Source organism: Salmo salar, chromosome ssa14 (assembly GCF_905237065.1).
Source record: "Salmo salar chromosome ssa14, Ssal_v3.1, whole genome shotgun sequence".
In the NCBI taxonomy this organism is placed as follows: Eukaryota; Metazoa; Chordata; class Actinopteri; order Salmoniformes; family Salmonidae; genus Salmo; species Salmo salar.
The window spans coordinates 65,048,551-65,067,703 of NC_059455.1; the positions used below are offsets into that span (position 1 = coordinate 65,048,551).

Sequence of the window (19,153 nt, forward strand, 5' to 3'; positions counted from 1 at the left end):
CCAACTCTTTGTTTCGAATCCTCATCGCTATATTCCGGTTGAAACGTGGATGTCACCATATAGCTAATAGATGTTCCATCGTCTAATTTGTGTTGATGAGAGAAATCACTTGAAGCCATTGCGTCTGGTCAGTTCTTTCAGTTGCGCCCAAAGGATTGTTATTAGTGTCCACCTCCTTTTCAAAAAAGCCCGCCTTGGGGGACGGACGGGGGCCAGAGAACAAGGCCCATCCCAAATTGTAGTGTTTCAAGGACTGGAAAAAATGTGTCTGCTTCTATATTTAGCAATGAATCCAGTGATAGGAACATCGTTGAAAGACGTCCAATGGCTTTATCGAACAAGGACAACCATATCTACACCCGTAAAAACGTATAGTCCGATCAGTTAACATAGAGCCTTCACGAAATGCCACAAAGGACTACATGTATTTTTACATTTCTAAATTCCTCTTTAAGCGACCCTCTTACTCCCCAGCATGCATGCGATTCTATTCGCCCTCATCACAGGTGTTATCTGTCTTCAATCAAAACTTTGCTATGTTGAATCAGACGTACACAGAAACTATGAGAGAAATACAGTATGTATATAGTTTTATTACGCATTGATTCGAATACAGATAGCAGAATGAAACAAAGCACAATTTGTTATCGGTGTAGAGGGCTTATAAATTGTAAATAAGAATTTGTTCTTAACTGACTTAGCCTAGTTTTTTTTTTAAGTATACGTTCTATTCAGTTATATAATAAATACATAGCAAACATAACTCCACTAAAAGTTCATTAAATATAACTGCTAACCAAAATACTAATAGGAAGTGATTCACAACAAAGCATTTGATAAAAAAAAGGGAACGCACACAAGCTACAACAATTGATCACACATGAAATAGCACAATATGATAACATTATCACATTTCCCTGAGATTTAACTCACATTCAATTGTTATAATCCGTTATGCTATAATACATGTTCTTGACCGCTGCAATTGTTTTTAATGTTTTGTCCCTGTCTTTGCTCTTGTATTGTATGTTCACACTGCCCTCGCAAAAGAGGTTCATCAAAGGTCTTTTCCTGGTTAAACAAAGGTTAACTATATCAAATAAATACTCTCTATAATCTCTACTACTTGGAACATTCTCCCTCAATACTACTATATCTAACTGTGCAACATCTAACACAAAACTGCAGTGCCCCTATCCGACTCTTACTCCTATTTTAGCTGCAACTGCTACCATTAAGAGACAGTCAGTAGTAAGACCTCACACTGGAGTTTCTTGGTTATGTTGCTGGATTGCTGCTGGATTCTCTATAGACAGAAATGTGTCAAAGAATTTGTTGTCTTTGAGCTCCATCTCCAGCATGTCAGGAATCTGTGAAGTTGGAGTCAGAAGGTATCGTTAGTTATCCACCATCAGGAATGTCATTGATATGAAATAAAATGAAAAAAGTTTTAGACCCTTTTGTGCCCTCGAGATGGTCCTCTTCATCATCAACAAGATTATGTTAATTTACCTGCATGTCATTGTCTGGTTGTCTTCTCTCAGACTTGGACTCCGTGTTCACAAATGCCACAAAATGGATCAGAGTGTAAATTCTAAAGGAACAAAAACAAAATAAAATTATGTAATAGCTATAAAATGGGTACGATTTCATGGGTTAATTTATCATAAAGGCAAGCTAAATTACTTTAAGAAAATAGTATTTTGAAAATGTGGGTTAGAATTTGGTGATCCTGCCTATAAATAAATACATAAATAATTGAAATAATCACCTGTGGTAGAACATGGCAAAGAATTGGATCAGCAGTAAGGATGCAAATCCCAAAAGGAACATCAGTCCTACTGGATCGATAAATAGATACTCCCTAGTCTGAGTCAGATTGAGATTGGATTTTGGGATTCTGATGGTGACTGAGGATCCAATGGCCTGAAGAGTGAACGTTGCCACCAGCCACATGGCATTGCAGATGAAAAAGATAAAAGTCACCTGTATGAAGAGGAGATGAGTTTCATTTAAAGGGATATGAACAAGACAGGCAAGCATGCACAAAACAGTGGATTTCTCCGACTAGTGATTGATTCAATAGCACTAAACTATCTCTTTAATACCAGAGACAGACAAAGTTCTACACCTTCTACTTGATGCTAATATCATGTACATTGAAATGAGAAGACAGCATACAGCCATAGCCGCAGGGAAGTAGGAGTGTTGCAGCACCCCCTGATAAATTGAAATAATTTTGCCAAAATAAAACTTGTTTTATATAAGACTCGTTTCAGGAAACTACAGTTGAAGTATATATATATATATATTTCAACACATATACACAGACATATACAGTTGAAGTCAGAAGTTTACATACACCTTAGCCAAATACATTTAAACTCAGTTTTTCACAATTCCTGACATTTAATCCAAGCAAAAATTCGCTGTTTTAGGTCAGTTAGGATCACCACTTTATTTAAAAAATTTGAAATGTCAGAATAATAGTAGAGAGAATTATTTATTTCAGCTTTTATTTATTTCATCACATTCCCAGTGGGTCAGAAGTTTACATACACTCAATTAGTATTTGGTAGCATTGCCTTTAAATTGTTTAACTTCGGCCAAATCTTTCGGGTAGGCTTCCACAAGCTTCACATAATATGTTGGGTGAATTTTGGCCCATTCCTCCTGACAGAGCTGGTATAACTGAGTCAGTTTTGTAGGCCTCCTTGCTCACACACACTTTTTCAGTTCTGCCGACAATTTTTTTATAGGATTGAGGTTAGGGCTTTGTGATGGCCACTCCAATATCTTGACTTTGTTGTCCTTAAGCCATTTTGCCACAACTTTGGAAGTATGTTCGGGGTCATTGTCCATTTGGAAGACCCATTTGCAACCAAGTTTTAAATTCCTGACTGATGTCTTGAGATGTTGCTTCAATATATCCACATAATTTTCCTCCCTCATGATGCCATCTACTTCGTGAAGTGCACCAGTCCCTCTTGCAGCAAAGCACCCCCACAACATGATACTGCCATCCCGTGCATCACGGTTGGGATGGTGTTCTTCAGCTTGCAAGCCTCGCCACTTTTCTTCCAAACATAACGAAGGTCATTATGGCCAAACAGTTATATTTTTGTTTCATCAGACCAGAGGACATTTCTCCAGAAAGTACAATATTTTTCCCCCATGTGCAGTTGCAAACCGTAGTCTGGATTTGTTATGGTGGTTTTGGAGCAGTGGCTTCTTCCTTGCTGGCCTTTCAGGTTATGTCGATATAGGACTCGTTTTACTGTGGATATAGATACTTTTGTACCGGTTTCCTCCAGTATCTTCAGAAGGTCCTTTGCTGTTGTTCTGGGATTGATTTGCACTTTTCGCACCAAAGTACGTTAATCTCTAGGAGACAGAACGTGTCTCCTTCCTGAGCGGTATGATGGCTGCGTGGTCCCATGGTGTTTATACTTGCATAGCATTGTTTGTACAGATGAACGTGGTACCTTCAGGCATTTGGAAATTGCTCCCAAGGATGAACCAGACTTGTGGAGGTCTACACATTTTTTTCTGAGATCTTTCTTTTGATTTCTTTTGATTTTCCCATAATGTCAAGCAAAGAGGCACTGAGTTTGAAGGTAGACATTGAAATACATCCACAGTTATACCTCCAATTGGCTCAAATTATGTCAATTCACTTATCAGAAGCTTCTAAAGCCATGACATAATTTTCTGGAATTTTCCAAGCTGTTTTAAGGCACAGTCAACTTAGTGTATGACCCACTGGAATTGTGAATTGTGAATTATAAGTTAAATAATCTGTCTGTAAACAATTGTTGGAAATATTACTTGTGTCATGCACAAAGAAAATGTCCTAACCAACTTGCCAAAACTATAGTTTGTTAACAAGACATTTTTGGAGTGGTTGAAAAACTAGTTTTACCGATGCCAACCTAAGTGTATGTAAACTTCCGACTTCAACTGTAGGCATATGTTGCGCATCATTACTTCACAGGAGAGGCATTTGAATGTAAACATACTTTGTTTTACTAAAATGTGTTTTGTGGCAGAAATGCCTTCTGGAATATGTGAACTTTAATGTGCCTTAATAACAAACTTTTCTGCATTCTTTAAATACGAAGAAAGTTGTTAAATTACGAGCCTAGTTGGTTTAGCCATGAAAAAGTCAGGAAACCTCCCGCTAGCCATGATTGGCTGAGATAATGGATGGGCTGGACATGCCGAGAGTTCGGATTGGTCTACCATGTAGCAAGATTCTGTCTATAACATGAGCTGCTCGAGACCCAGGCCCAGTTTCCCAAAAGCATCTTGCTGTCAGTTTGTCACTGTCAGAGTAGCCACTCATTTTGGTAATTTGTGTGGTATTAAAAAAGATAATGCTAATATCTTATTTCATGTAAATGTTGAAATGCGTTTATAAAAAGGCCCATTTCTTCCCAGACCCTGCAACAAAAAAGCCCATATGTGGAAATACTAAAAACGTATCTCCTAAACTGTATGCCACAACACGAATGTGATTATAGATGCATGCAATGCTTTGTCATGAAGGGGATTCCCCCCCCCCCCCCAGCACCGCACACTCAAAATAGGAGTTATGCATACAGCATACCTTGTTTCTCAGTTCCTTTAGGTCATTTGTGATTTTCTTCTGTTTTTCTTTATCTTCAGCCAGAGGTTCCAAATAGAGCTTCTGGAGCTCTCTCCAAAAGTCCTCCTCTTCCTGGAGCACACCAAGAGACACTTATTAAACAGTCAAGTCAGTGTATACAGTGTATAGTGAAACATATGTGATTCTGGAAATAGTGACATACCAACAACGTGAAGCGGTTAGACAACTTTAAATGTATCTTGTAACTTTTATGTCATTCATAATATTATGTTGGTCATAATATAGGAAATCTACCTTCCCAAGAAAATCTTCATTTAGAGGGAAGTCATAGGACATATTCTGCAGTTGTTTTACCCAGTCTGTAGATACAGAGAAATGCTTGGTTATGAACCTTTCCCAATGATGCAGTTAATAAATATATAAAATAGACTAGTACCTTAGACAAGAGGAACAAAATAAAATACACTAAAATGTAGCTATATACAGGGAGTATCAGTACCAGTACAATGAAGAGGGGACATAGTTAGCACAGTGTGCAGAGTAACGGCTACTAGGTGAAGTCTAAATGTGCGTGTTATTATCTTACAAATGTGAGAAAGTATCTTAATGTCTTCATCTTAAAGTCACATAGTGGACAGATTGTAATAGATCTATTCAAAAATATACTCACTTTGTTCAGTAGACTGTTGAGAACGGAATTCCACATTCCTAGATTGAAATAAATCAAACATTATTTGGTGTGCATTCCACACAACTTTCTCGATACACACATCAAAATAGGAAAAAATGAAAAATACTAATTGTGCATACTAAGATGTTAGACAGAAATATATTGTATATGCAATGAAACACTCCTGAAACAGATCCTTGTGGAATACCACATATAGCCTTGGAGAATAAGGACTTATCATTGAGGTGGAAAAATTGGTACCTGTCAAGTATTTCACTTAGAACGTAGTACAGTATATTGGAGTTATGCTTTGAGAAAAAAAAAACAGATCCAAATACTATGCTTAGTGTTTACACAGATCATATAAACACTCCAGACACTCAAAATGTAAATACCTGTTATTGTCTTGAGAGATCAGATTAGGGTTCACCTTTGGCTCATTAGCCAACACAACAGTTTCTGGCACCTGACCATTCTGGTCTGCTACTTTGCCACTGTCCCAGCAGAGAAACTTGCAGCACTTGGCCTGTAGGATGCGCTGTGTGATGGCCTTGGTTGGTGGCGCAGCGACTTGGACACCTGTCTCCCGAGTGCCCCAGGACACATTGTTCATGTTGACCATGGAGTAGATGGTCAGCAGGAGGTAGCCACTGGGGATTGAGATGAAGTAGAGGAGGCCGTAGACGACCAGATGGAACTCCTTGGGGAGGAATGCTGCTGTGATGATGTTCATCAGCACCAGGCCTATGATAAACAGGCCACTAGGAGTCCAAATGGTTTGCTGCTCAACCATAGCACCTGAGATGAACAGAGATAGTTAACATAATGACAAAGAATTGACGTTTTGTATTTAATGAATGTCCCAGTTTGATATTGCCCATTACGTTGACCGGTTAGTCCGTAAATCTGAGGTTTGTATTCTTGAGGTTCTACTTTATGTTGATTGAGATGAAGTCCTAGTCTCGTGTCATCATTTACCTACGATGGACAAAGCCGTTCCTATCATGAGGAAAGCGTACAAGACACTCATGACGGCTGCTATGGTGATCTGTGTGTCAGCTTGACGCACAGCAGCAGGTACACCACAGGGGGCACTGTTGCAAGGAACAGTGCGGTGTTGGGATCGATGTCTAGTATGAACGACAAGCTTCCTGAAAAAGAGAAAGGACCAGAATTATTATGAACGATATTCATCTTCCTTCAGTTTACAAAATGTTTGTATCCTGTTACATCCCAACAACAAACTACCCCAAAGCTAGAGCTGTATGAGGCCCCTGGCAGGCAGGTTGCCGTGGATACCTGAGATCATTAGGCAGATTGTAGCCGGGCCTAGAATGGAGGCGGCCATGCTGAGAATCTGGTAGAGGATGAAGGGTTTGGAGATAGAGCTGTTCCTCTGGGAGGTCAGAGACCCTGAGCCCAGCAGATCGATGGTGTTGGCCATGGTGGAGGGCCCCCAGCGCCGCCGCTGGTTATAGAACTCCTTGAAGTCCTGGGGGCGTTGGTGTAGGCGTCAGACGCAGCATTGTACTCCACCCTCCAGCCCTGCTGCAGAAGGAGAGTGCACAGCCAGCGGTCTTCACCTGTGACAGAGCAGAGGGAGGTACTGTAGACGAGAGAGTACTGCACAGACAAGTGGCTGTGTTGTGTTGTCCAGGAATAAAGATTCACCTTGATCGTACTGTACGTAGTGGCTAGCCTCCGTGGCCTTAGTGGTGTATCTCTTCATGACGTTGTCGTCCATGAGGGCTGCGCCCCTGAAGAGACTGAAGCAGCCGGGGCTGCAGAGCACGCTACCAAACACGTGCTCTGCAGTCTTCTGAAGCCAGTGGCCCACCGCGTACTCAAACTTCTGATACCATACCATAGGACCTGGGGCAATATAACAGAATGATCCAACATTTGATGCCACACCATAGGACCTATTCTTGCCTTTTATCTCTATTGCTATATAGTAAAAAATTATGATTTTTAAATGTATTTTCAAAACATTTTATTACATTTGACCATAGGACCTGAGTAGATAGCTGTATAATAGGGGCCATAAATTATACCCTAACTGTACATATAGTGTCCACATACAATACTGTTTTTGAGCCGGGTACATTTAGTGAAAAAAGCAGGTTCCATTGCAATCAAACTTAAACAGTCTTTATCCCAAAAATGGTCTGGGGTACATTGTTCAGTTGTGGCTGTCTTAGATATGACATCTCCCTAACAATAATAATTTGATCCTTATTACGATTCACACGAAAGCTTTATATACCTGTGCCTGTTGGGTGAATCCTCCCACATGCCGCACCCACACGTGGATGACGTTTCAGTCGATCTATTAGGAGCATTACAGCAGAGGGCTGGAAGTCGGTGTCCCCATCCAAAGCCAGTAGATAGGTATTGTCCTTCTCTTTCTAACAGAATACAAGAGTATCAGTCCCATTTCATGTATAATATACAATATAACAATAATATAACAACAATTTATCCAAGTCGGGATGCTGGAAACAGAAGAAGGAGTAATTGTGTATTGTTTGTGCTGTTCACCGTCATCTTTTCCCTCAGCTCCCTCACATCTTCACCCTGATCAAACTTCTTGAAATACTTCCTGGTGAGTCGCCAGCCGAGAATGTAGTACAAGTACATAATCTGCAACAGTGAGTGAACTAATCAAGTCTATGGTTTCATGTCTAATCCAACTTCATCATTCAACTTTAATTCAAGTATATAACTTTCAATGAAATCATAGCTTCGTGATAGTACAATCAAAGATGAAATAGTGTTAGACCTTTCACAGACACATGGTAAACTGTATATTGACAGCATTGTCTCACTTGAGACCATCTCTTCTTGTGGCGGATCAGTAGCTTGTCCTTAAAGTGCACCATCAGCAGGTTGCCCTTAGGGAGGGTGTACTCCAGTCGACCTCCGTAAGGGGTGCACAGGATCCTCTGGCATGGAAGGGGTGGGCTCTCTCTGAAGATGCATGAATCCTCCTCATTGAAGATACTGAGGTTCAAAGGATGAAATGAGGGAAAGTTGATGTACATTATTATTACATTTACATTTTTTTTTTTACATTTTAGTCATTTAGCAGACGCTCTTATCCAGAGCGACTTACAAATTGGTGCATTCACCTTATAATATCCAGTGGAACAACCACTTTACAATAGTGCATCTAAATCTTTTAAGGGGGGGGTTAGAAGGATTACTTTATCCTATCCCAGGTATTCCTTGAAGAGGTGGGGTTTCAGGTGTCTCCGGAAGGTGGTGATTGACTCCGCTGTCCTGGCGTCGTGAGGGAGCTTGTTCCACCATTGGGGTGCCAGAGCAGCGAACAGTTTTGACTGGGCTGAGCGGGAACTGTGCTTCCTCAGAGGTAGGGAGGCGAGCAGGCCAGAGGTGGATGAACGGAGTGCCCTCGTTTGGGTGTAGGGCCTGATCAGAGCCTGAAGGTACGGAGGTGCCGTTCCCCTCACAGCTCCGTAGGCAAGCACCATGGTCTTGTAATGGATGCGAGCTTCGACTGGAAGCCAGTGGAGAGAGCGGAGGAGCGGGGTGACGTGAGAGAACTTGGGAAGGTTGAACACCAGACGGGCTGCGGCGTTCTGGATGAGTTGTAGGGGTTTAATGGCACAGGCAGGGAGCCCAGCCAACAGCGAGTTGCAATAATCCAGACGGGAGATGACAAGTGCCTGGATTAGGACCTGCGCCGCTTCCTGTGTGAGGCAGGGTCGTACTCTGCGAATGTTGTAGAGCATGAACCTACAGGATCGGGTCACCGCCTTGATGTTGGTGGAGAACGACAGGGTGTTGTCCAGGGTCATGCCAAGGCTCTTAGCACTCTGGGAGGAGGACACAATGGAGTTGTCAACCGTGATGGCGAGATCATGGAACGGGCAGTCCTTCCCCGGGAGGAAGAGCAGCTCCGTCTTGCCGAGGTTCAGCTTGAGGTGGTGATCCGTCATCCACACTGATATGTCTGCCAGACATGCAGAGATGCGATTCGCCACCTGGTTGTCAGAAGGGGGAAAGGAGAAGATTAATTGTGTGTCATCTGCATAGCAATGATATGAGAGACCATGTGAGGATATGACAGAGCCAAGTGACTTGGTGTATAGCGAGAATAGGAGTGGGCCAAGAACAGAGCCCTGGGGGACACCAGTGGTGAGAGCACGTGGTGCGGAGACAGATTCTCGCCACGCCACCTGGTAGGAGCGACCTGTCAGGTAGGACGCAATCCAAGCGTGCGCGGTGCCGGAGATGCCCAGCTCGGAGAGGGTGGAGAGGAGGATCTGATGGTTCACGGTATCAAAGGCAGCAGATAGGTCTAGAAGGATGAGAGCAGAGGAGAGAGAGTTAGCTTTAGCAGTGCGGAGAGCCTCCGTGACACAGAGAAGAGCAGTCTCAGTTGAATGCCCAGTCTTGAAACCTCACTGATTAGGATCAAGAAGGTCATTCTGATAGAGATAGCAAGAGAGCTGGCCAAGGACGGCGCGTTCAAGAGTTTTGGAGAGAAAGGAAAGAAGGGATATTCTCACCCGTACTGTTAAATCTGCAGTGTACACTGGGTTAGAAGTGCTGGGATTGAGTTCCATTAACACACTGAGCACCCCAGCAGTAGGGACCAAACTCACTGCTTTCACGCATGCAGGTATTTTTCACTACACCAAATGCCCTTTGGCCTCAATCCAGCACCTGTCTACTATCAGAGGAGATGTCCAGTGTGTGCGTTCCCTGAAGTGACCATTTACCCTGATGACATTGTCATGGAAAGTCCCATTAGGTTTTTATGCTTAGACACAACTTTTTACCCTTTTTTAAAAATGTTTTTCCCTACTGTCTGTGTTTTTTTTCTACTTGGACAAAAATTTGTTAGGAGGAGAACTGAAATGATGGCCAAACTGAGTTTGTCAGGCACACACTTCAACAAACAACGACATTCATGGCGAATTGATTGGCATGCGCAAGATGGCGGTCAGTGCAGATACATTTTTTGGTAGCTGAAGGAATTATTGGACTTCCTTACCCAAATATGACCATTTGGTCATTTCTAAGGACATAAAACCCCGTATGACTATGGTTTAGTTTGTTTACCAAAGTAATTGATTACTTTCTGCAAGTTATTCAACTCTAAAAAACGAAGTTTGCGATAGTCAGATCAGCTAGCTAGCTCAAAAACTAGCTTGTCTACATGGAAACTTCCACAACCAAAAGAAAATAAATGGAGAAATCGTCAGATGGACAATTAACAGCAAAAGATGGCATGGTTTTGGGTACTCCTCTTCAGAATGTAACTGTGGGGGGGAAATACTGCTATGGGTGATGAAAATGTGGTGAGCACAAACAATGCTCATAACTTGCGCCCCTCCAGTTCCCAGCTCAGGCCGTTACCTTACGACCCCGGCACTCCAGTCAAGCCCCAGAGGGAAAAGATGAGAGGCCAAGAGGGTATGTCACTCTGAGATGCAAAACAATATTGTAATGCTTTTGGCAGCAAAGATAGATGAAAGGGCAAATTGCTTGGAGGACATGGTTAGAGAGAGAATCGATGAAAACTGAGGCCATGAAAAAAAATCTGTTGACTTTATCTTTGGAGAAGTGAAAACCCTCAAAAGTGACATGAAGAAAGTGGAAGTTATCTGCCAGAAAAAAAAGGTGAATGAGGCGGAGAGATACCAGCGCAGGTGGAACCGGAGGCTCCTTTAAATTCCAGAGCAGGCAGGTGAGGACATTAAATACAGAGTTGTTGACATCTGTGGAGCTGTCATTCCTGAATCAAAAGCCAAACTTCAGGAAAATGTGGACATCGTTCATCGTTTGGGAAGACTCAAGGATCAAGACAAGAGACCGAGGACAACCATCATCCGGTTCACCAGCAGATCTACACGGGATCTTCTCTGGAGGCGAGCGAAGAATTGTGAGTTCCTCATCAAGCAAAAATGGAGGTTCACAGAGGATCTGACCTCAGCGGACAAAGTGACACGAGAGAAACTGTGGCCAATGGTGGCTGCAAATCGAAAGGCAGTGCAAGAGTGATCATCAATGGGAAAGAAATGCGGCCAAATCAGAACATTTGAAAGAGAGCCAGAGTCTAACTCGGACAGAACTGATAGGCCTAAAAACTGCCCAATTCCCTGGTGAAAAGCAGCCTTCTATTATAAAAAATGCACACAAACACTTGAATGAGAAAAGGCTGACCTAAGAACTGGTAAACTAAACACTAACTATGGGTGGATAACTGCTTATTGTAAAGTCTACATGTCTCCCCCTTGTGAGAGTAAGAATAGTTTGGTCACTTTATGACCAGTATTTCTTTGTTTTTTGTTGGAGAGGTTAATAATGGGATGGAAATCCTTTTGAGTTACAAATCCTTAGGAAAAGCTTATATTAGCATAACAAGGTTGTTGGTTGAAGTCTTTATCTCTTTGTTCAATTAATGTCAGGGGTACTCTTCATTTACTCAAATGTGAGGCTATTTTCGTGTATTGCAAATGGTTTAATACAGACGTTTACTTTCTACAAGAGAATTATGCTTGTTCTTCCGATCTAGCTTTTTGGAAAAATCAATGGCGTAACGATATCTGGTTATCATATGGCAACAACCACTCCGCAGGTGTAGCAGTTTTAAGAGTTGCATTTATAGGGAAGGTCATCGTAAGACTCGCCACTCTGGACGTTAGTTAATTTTAACAGTGAATTTCAACAGTGAAATGTTTTTAATAGGGAATATTTATGCATCCAACAACAAACATAACAGGATATTATTTCAAGAATTTGAAGAGATTAATAGAGTTATAGGTGTATTTCAGGTTATCAAAATTATCTTAGGTGGAGATTTTAATTCTGTATCTAATGTGATGATTGACAGATTTATTGGAAACTCAATAGTCGACTGTTGGAAGATGATAATTTCAAGATGGATGCCAAAGATATTATATAAGACAATTGGAGGAAAGTCCAACTATTTAAGTGTTATGGAAAATATTGGGAATGAATGAAGTATGAAATAAGACAAACAGCCATGAAGAGAGGTAAAGAAATTGCTGAACTTAAAAGATTGAGGGAAGATAAACTTGCTAATTAAATACTTTCTCTAATCTCTATGGAGGACCTTGATGAAGAAGGAAAGGGTCAGTTATTTTCTTTACAACTAGAAATGGACCGAATGTATGAAGAGAGAGCAAAAGGGGCATTAATAAGATCAAGGAGGAGATGGTTGGAGGAAGGTGAAAAAAACAATATACTTTTACAATTTAGAGAGAGAAAAAATCTGAATTTACATCTATTCATAAGCTTAATACAGATAGCAAAGAAAATGAAAACCCCAAAGATATTTCAAAATATGTTTCAGAATTCTATGGTAACCTTTATCCCAGTAATGCCTGTCCTACTAGTGACATATCTGCCTTTCTAGACTCTGTCAAAGACTATGCAAAATTCATAGATGAAGACTTCCAAAAGTCTTGTGATGAATTTATTTCTATTAATAAAATTTAAAAATGTATCAGTTAAAAGATACATCTCCAGGGAATGATGGCATTATAAGTGAATTCTATAAATATTTTCAGTTGGATATTGTTGAATTTATATTTTTTGTTTTTAAGGAGGCAATTGCTTTAGGGGTCCTGCATGTTTCTATGACACAAGGCCTCATTTCTGTAATCCCCAAACCAAACAAAGATCCTATGATGTTAGAAAATTGGAGCCCAATCACATTAATGAACAATGATGGAAAGTTGTTTGCATCCATCTTTCAGAAAGACTTAAAAAATGGCTTTGACAAAATCATTGATGATACCCAGTCTGGTTTTATGAAGGGCTGACATATATGTAATAGTATTTGACGAGTATTGGACTTGATAGACTACAATGAGCACACTATGGAAGATAGTCTACAAATAAAATAAAGCTTTTAAAAAGACATTTGATACAGTTGAACATTATTTTCTTAATGAGACTTCGATTTTTGGGGGGTTTTGGTCAATATTTTCAAAGTGTAATTTAGACACTTTGCAATGACAGTAACAGCTCTGTTAAATTATCCCATGGAACTTCAGAGATTCAACATTAGATGTGGCATTAACAAGGATGCCCAATTTCTCCTTATTTTTATTGGTCACAAGTTATGGCACTTCATAAAAATAAAATAGTTTTAGGGGTATTCAGAAACAAGATAAAGAGATAAAATGTTCACAATTGGCTGACGACGCCACCATTTTTTTTTGAAAGATCATAATGAACTCAGGAAAGCTATTGAGTGTATTAATGTCTTCTGGTATATCTCTAAATATTAGGAAATGTGAACTATTTGCATTGAAAAGATGTGACTTAAACTCAGTATGTAATATACCTGTAAAAGATGTGATCACATATCTTGGTATTAAAGTTAGCAAAGATCAGAAAGAAAGGATCAACTCATTGTAGAGAAAATTGGAAAGAGATTTAACTCCTGGTTATTAAGAGATCTTTCTTTATCTGGATGTGTACTTTTGTCAAACTCTGAAGGTCTGTCCAGATTAGTTTATACCTCCCTTGCCTTGGATGTTCCTCTGTCAGTAACTAAATAATTTAGTATCTATCATTTTAACTTCATATGGAGGAATAAACCTCATTATTTAAGAAAAGTGGTAATATCTAGCATCCAAAGTGAGGGAGAATTGAATGCTCTGGATTTTAAAACCTCTAATATAATCTTTAAGATCAAATCGATACACAACTATTTAAGAAATAAGGATTGCATTTGGAATATAATCCCTAATTTAATATTCCAACAGATTGGTGGGCTAGAATTCTTAATCAAATGCAACTATGATGTGGGTAAAATCCCAATTAAGCTTGCCAACTTTCATAAACAAGTACTTCTAACTTGGAACCTCATGTACAAACACAATTTTACCCCACATAAACTCAGCCAAAAAAGAAACGCCCCTTTTTCAGGACCCTGTCTTTCAAGTTAATTCGTAAAAATCCAAATAACTTCACAGATCTTCATTGTAAAGGGTTTAAACACCGTTTCCCATGCTTGTTCAATGATCCATAAACAATTAATGAAGATGCTCCTGTGGAATGGTCGTTAAGACACTAACAGCTTACAGAGGGTAGGCAATTAAGGTCACAGTTATGAAAACTTAGGACACTAAAGAGGTCTTTCTACTGACTCTGAAAAACACCAAAGGAAAGATGCCCAGGGTCCCTGTTCATCTGCGTGAACGTGCCTTAGGCATGCTGCAAGGAGGCATGAGGACTGCTGACGTGGCCAGGGCAATAAATTGCAATGTCCGTACTGTGAGATGCCTGAGACAGAGCTACAGGGAGACAGGACGGACAGCTGATCGTCCTCAAAGTGGCAGACCACTTGTAACAACACCTGCACAGTACACTTGTACATCACACCTGCGGGACAGGTACAGGATGGCAACAACAACTGCCCGAGTTATACCAGGAACGCACAATCCCTCCATCAGTGCCCACCGTCACTGGACCAGAGAGGATTGGCAAAAAGTGACCAGCAGAGACCAGCAGTGCGCCTTCACGGCCCAGTGTATCCTGTTCCCGCTCTCCGCACTAGCCCTGAGGTGCGTGTCTCCAGTCTGGCGTCTCCAAAGCCAGCACCACACACCAGGCCTTCAGAGAGAGACGGCCCACAGTCCGGAGCCGAGAGAGTCACCCTACAGTCCGGAATCGGCGCAGCCAGAGTCGCCCTACAGTCCGGAATCGGCGCAGCCAGAGTCGCCCTACAGTCCGGAATCGGCGCAGCCAGAGTCGCCCTACAGTCCGGAATCGGCGCAGCCAGAGTCGCCCTACAGTCCGGAATCGGCGCAGCCAGAGTCGCCCTACAGTCCGGAATCAGCGCAGCCAGAGTCGCCCTTCAGCCCGAGGTCTCCAGCGACGCGCATCAGCCCGAGGTCTTCAGCAATGCGCCATAGCCCAGAGACTTTGGGACGGGTAAAGTTGAATGAGTATTTAGCGGGAGTGGACAAGGTAGGTTGGGGAGTAAGGCCGGAGCCTGAGCCACCTTCGTAGTAGGGGGTTGGGGGGGGGGGGGGGTGTAGCACACCCTCCCTTCCCTCCTTTGGGGAAGGGAGGGTGTAAAGGGGTTATTTGTTATTGTAGTTGGTCAGGACGTGGCAAGGGGTGTTTGTTTAGACTGTTTCGTTTTGTTCTTTTTTTGTATACATATTCCCGCTGCGTTTTGGTCTAATCAATACGACACACGTAACAGATACTGACTGTTACTTTTGATTTTATCCCCCTTTGTTCAGGGACACATTATTCAATTTCTGTTAGGCACATGTCTGTGGAACTTGTTCAGTTTATGTCTAAGTTGTTGAATCTTGTTATTTTCAACCAAATTTTTACACATGTTAAGTTTGCTGAAAATAAAAGCAGTTGACAGTGAGGACGTTTTTTTGTTGTTGCTGAGTTTAGGTATACAATCTGGAATAATAAAGACATAAAATACAATAACAAGTTGTTTTTTTCCCAGAACTGGTTTGACAACAACATTATCTGGGGTAAACATGTATTAAATAATGATGGGCAACCATATGATTATCCAGGATTCATGAGAACATTCCCTCCTGAGGAGTATCAAATTGTTGATAGAGCTGTCCCTAAAGGTGTTATTCTTCTTTTAGGAGAATATAACAATACTCCAAGTGCAACTTTTGAGGATTTTGTAGGCTCAATACAACTAGAAGGAATTTACATTTTAAACTATAAATGTAATAACATGTATATAAGGAAACTATGTTACTATTCCCTCTGCTAAAATGTACTGGAATGCAGCCCTAGGACAAGTGAACTGGAACAAAGTCTCGTTGTCTGGTAAATATTGTATATCTAATAAGGTGAAAGAAGTCTCATAGAATCTACCCTGTAAATATCTTTATTATACACAGATTTAAAATAGCTATTGAAAACAAATGTGTATTTTGTGATTGTGACCCAGAAACTCTTGACCATTTATTTTGGGACTGTTCTTATGTCAGAAGATTTTGGAATGAGTTAGAAGATTTTATTTTAAAAGAAATTACTATTAATGTTAATCTGAGAGACTGATATTCTGTTTTATATTGATCCAAATGATATGGACCCTGATTTAACTTTCATTGTTAATTTGTTTATTTTTCATGGATGATTCTTTATCCATAAAAGGAAGTGAGCAGAGAACAAACCCCTCTTAACATTATTTAAAGATATTATTTTGAAATGATCAGTGAATGTAAAAACAAAAAAGCAGTACGCACCATAAAACGTTTTGACAGATTAGGTTTATGTACTCTTGTTTGTATATTTCTGTTTTTGTATTTGTTGTGTTCATAATAAAAAATGTAAAAAAATTTAACAGACATTCATGGCAAAAAAAAAATCAAATGGTGTAGAATGTGGGCAGAGCATCCCCTGGTGGTTTTCAGGGGAATATGTGGTTCTGAATTTTTTTTACTTGTTCTTGAGAAATGTCTCTTGTACATCTATATTATGATATCATACATATCATATATTAATTTCTTTACAGATTATACATTACATAAAGTATATATGCAGTTCTGTGCATATTGGATCAACATTTGTTACACTGCTTACTTGTAAACAACTCGGATAACGTCCACCAGGTCCTCTGCGTATTCGTTCACATGCCGTTCTTTACTACCTTTCACGTCTTTAAAAGCATCATCAAAGTAAATGTGAGACTCAAAGCTCACATCATCGTTGGAGTTATTCCTTGGCCTGTATTTGTCCAGCCTGGTAAAGAAACAAATAAAAAAGACATCATTTGCGTGAAAAAGCTGCTAACTCTGCCAATTGTGTCGTTTCTCAATCATGTAAAAACGTCAGACTGTACCTGAACATTGAGATGATCATTTTCATAATTTCGTCATAGTTCTCATGCCACATTGTTGCACACAGGTACACTGTGACTGGGTCAGTTTGTCTGTGGCTGGAGAAAACGTTACAATCGTAATTTGGCACTCCATCTCATGCACATTCATACAAAACTCTCCCACCCTCCACAGAATTTGCAATAATCTTACCATTTTTTCTTCCTCTGAATCTCAAAACGTGTGTTGAGCAGTATGGACTGTTCCAGAAAGGCCCCCTCGTACATCCTCCGCACAAACAGATCCTGGGTCTTTCGATGCGCTGAAGCCGGAGGAACCAGATGTACATTGTACACAGCATCCAACCCAACCACCAGCAGAGTGCAGAGCCTCCCAAGAGGCCCATTTCTGTTAGGTCAGTCATGTCATGGGGACAGAGGGTGATGTCCCTAACTAGACTCACAAACCATACTGTATTGTTGCTTAGGCCCCTGCCATATGTGATGTCATGGCAGTACTCTGTAATGGTGTAGTTAGCACCTCTGGGGTCACTTGAATTCTGGAAGAAGATAATGACAGGAGCGACGAACGCTGCCAGAACACCTAACGAGGCCAGGTACATGGGTAACAGGAAGCTTTGCCGCATGGCATGCATTTTGCAAGCCACCACCACGAACCAATGGCACAGAGCGGAGGACACTATCTGGATGGTCACCAAGATCAGGATCACCAACCCCACATCCCCTGGAACTGATGTCACAGATGACCAGACTCTGCCAGACAGAGGGACGTATGCCCCCACCACGGCTGCAGTGACCATAATCCGGACCAGACTGGAGAGGATGCTCACCACATTCCTGGATCTCGCTATGTCTTCGCATATACTGTTCAGGAAGGAGCTTTTGAAGAGGGTGCTGTAGTTCTCCCACCAGTTCAGCGAGACAAAGATGGTCCCCACTATTGCCAGTCCGATCCAGACATTCATCCCCCTATCTTCCTTCAACAGCAGGTAACTGAGGATGAAGAGCACGTAGCCTGACACTATGAGGACTAATGAGATGATTGGGGGCACTATGAATCGCTTCTTCTCCCTGGCAATGCACTGAGCGCCCACCTGGAAGATGGAGGACAGGATGCTGATGCTGTTCAGCATCATCACATTGGTCACGATGCCGAAGAATGGCATGGCAACAATGGTGAGAACCGCTGTCCCAAGCGACACCAGGAATTCGACACACAGCACCTGGAAAATTGTACCTTATCAGAATTACAATCATATCAATTAAACGCAAGCAAATGGAATGCTAAAGGATGATAAACATTCTGAGGGAAACTAATATAATATAACCCATGCTGTTTCTTAAAAAATGTTTTTAAAGGAAATACAACGATCTGGCCTTAACCCGCTAAGGTCGATGCCCGCGCCACCCAGAAATCAAATTAGCATAATAAAATAATAAATTCCCATAAAGATCTGTCAGTTTAAGCTAGAGATGCAGTTCTGTTTTTATTGCATTGGATGCGTCTCAATCCACTGCATCCACCGATGTCGCTCTTATGCATCTGCTGTTTTTCAGACCATGAGACATCCCGAAAATCTACGGACTCGTCTGAAGGTAGCTGGTACCAGATAAAAAAAAAATATGGAAGTATGGAGGTAGTTTTGTGCCTACCCAAATAATTAGGTGAAATAAATATATATATGGCTCCCGAGTGGCGCAGTGGTCTAAGGCACTGCAAGAGACGTCACTACAGTCCCTGGTTTGAATCCCGACTGGTTTGAATCTAGGCTGTATCACATCTGACTGTGATTGGGAGTTGCATAGGGCGGCGCACAATTGGCCCAGCGTTGTCAGGGTTTTGCCGGGGTAGGCTGTCATTGTAAATAAGAATTTGTTCTTAACTGACTTGCCTAGTTAAATTAAAAAAATACACTACCGTTCAAAAGTTTGGGATGCTGGCCTTCTAGGCAGAGTTGCAAAGATTAGCTAACTTGGATTAGCTAACACAACGTGCCATTGGAACACAAGAGTGATGGTTTCTGATAATGGGCCT

General features: G+C 41.2%; 2 protein-coding genes across 2 annotated transcripts; both read right to left on the reverse strand.

Annotated features, from left to right (window-relative positions):
• Nucleotides 1-628: 628 nt before the first annotated feature.
• On the reverse strand, nt 629-7,682 carry LOC106570136 (chitin synthase chs-2). Its single transcript, XM_074112232.1, is given in 13 exon segments — nt 629-1,370; nt 1,513-1,594; nt 1,772-1,986; nt 4,610-4,720; nt 4,904-4,968; nt 5,280-5,317; nt 5,675-6,077; nt 6,258-6,344; nt 6,347-6,430; nt 6,579-6,779; nt 6,782-6,862; nt 6,951-7,151; nt 7,546-7,682. Coding segments are annotated over 13 exon segments (1,755 nt in total). The 5' UTR covers nt 7,622-7,682; the 3' UTR covers nt 629-1,259.
• Nucleotides 7,683-16,600: 8,918 nt separating this feature from the next.
• Nucleotides 16,601-18,408, reverse strand: LOC123723878 (uncharacterized). The gene is made up of 2 exons (XM_045694674.1): nt 17,122-18,408; nt 16,601-17,021 (listed from the first exon to the last, which is right to left on the reverse strand). Exon 1 carries the CDS (start codon nt 18,282-18,284, stop codon nt 17,256-17,258), a length of 1,029 nt encoding a protein of 342 aa, XP_045550630.1. The 5' UTR covers nt 18,285-18,408; the 3' UTR covers nt 16,601-17,021; nt 17,122-17,255.
• Between the last annotated feature and the right edge of the window lie 745 nt (nt 18,409-19,153).

Coding starts and splice junctions, on each gene's coding strand:
- LOC123723878 (XM_045694674.1), bottom strand. CDS start 18,284: ATGCCATTCTTCGGCATCGTGACCAATGTGATGATGCTGAACAGCATC.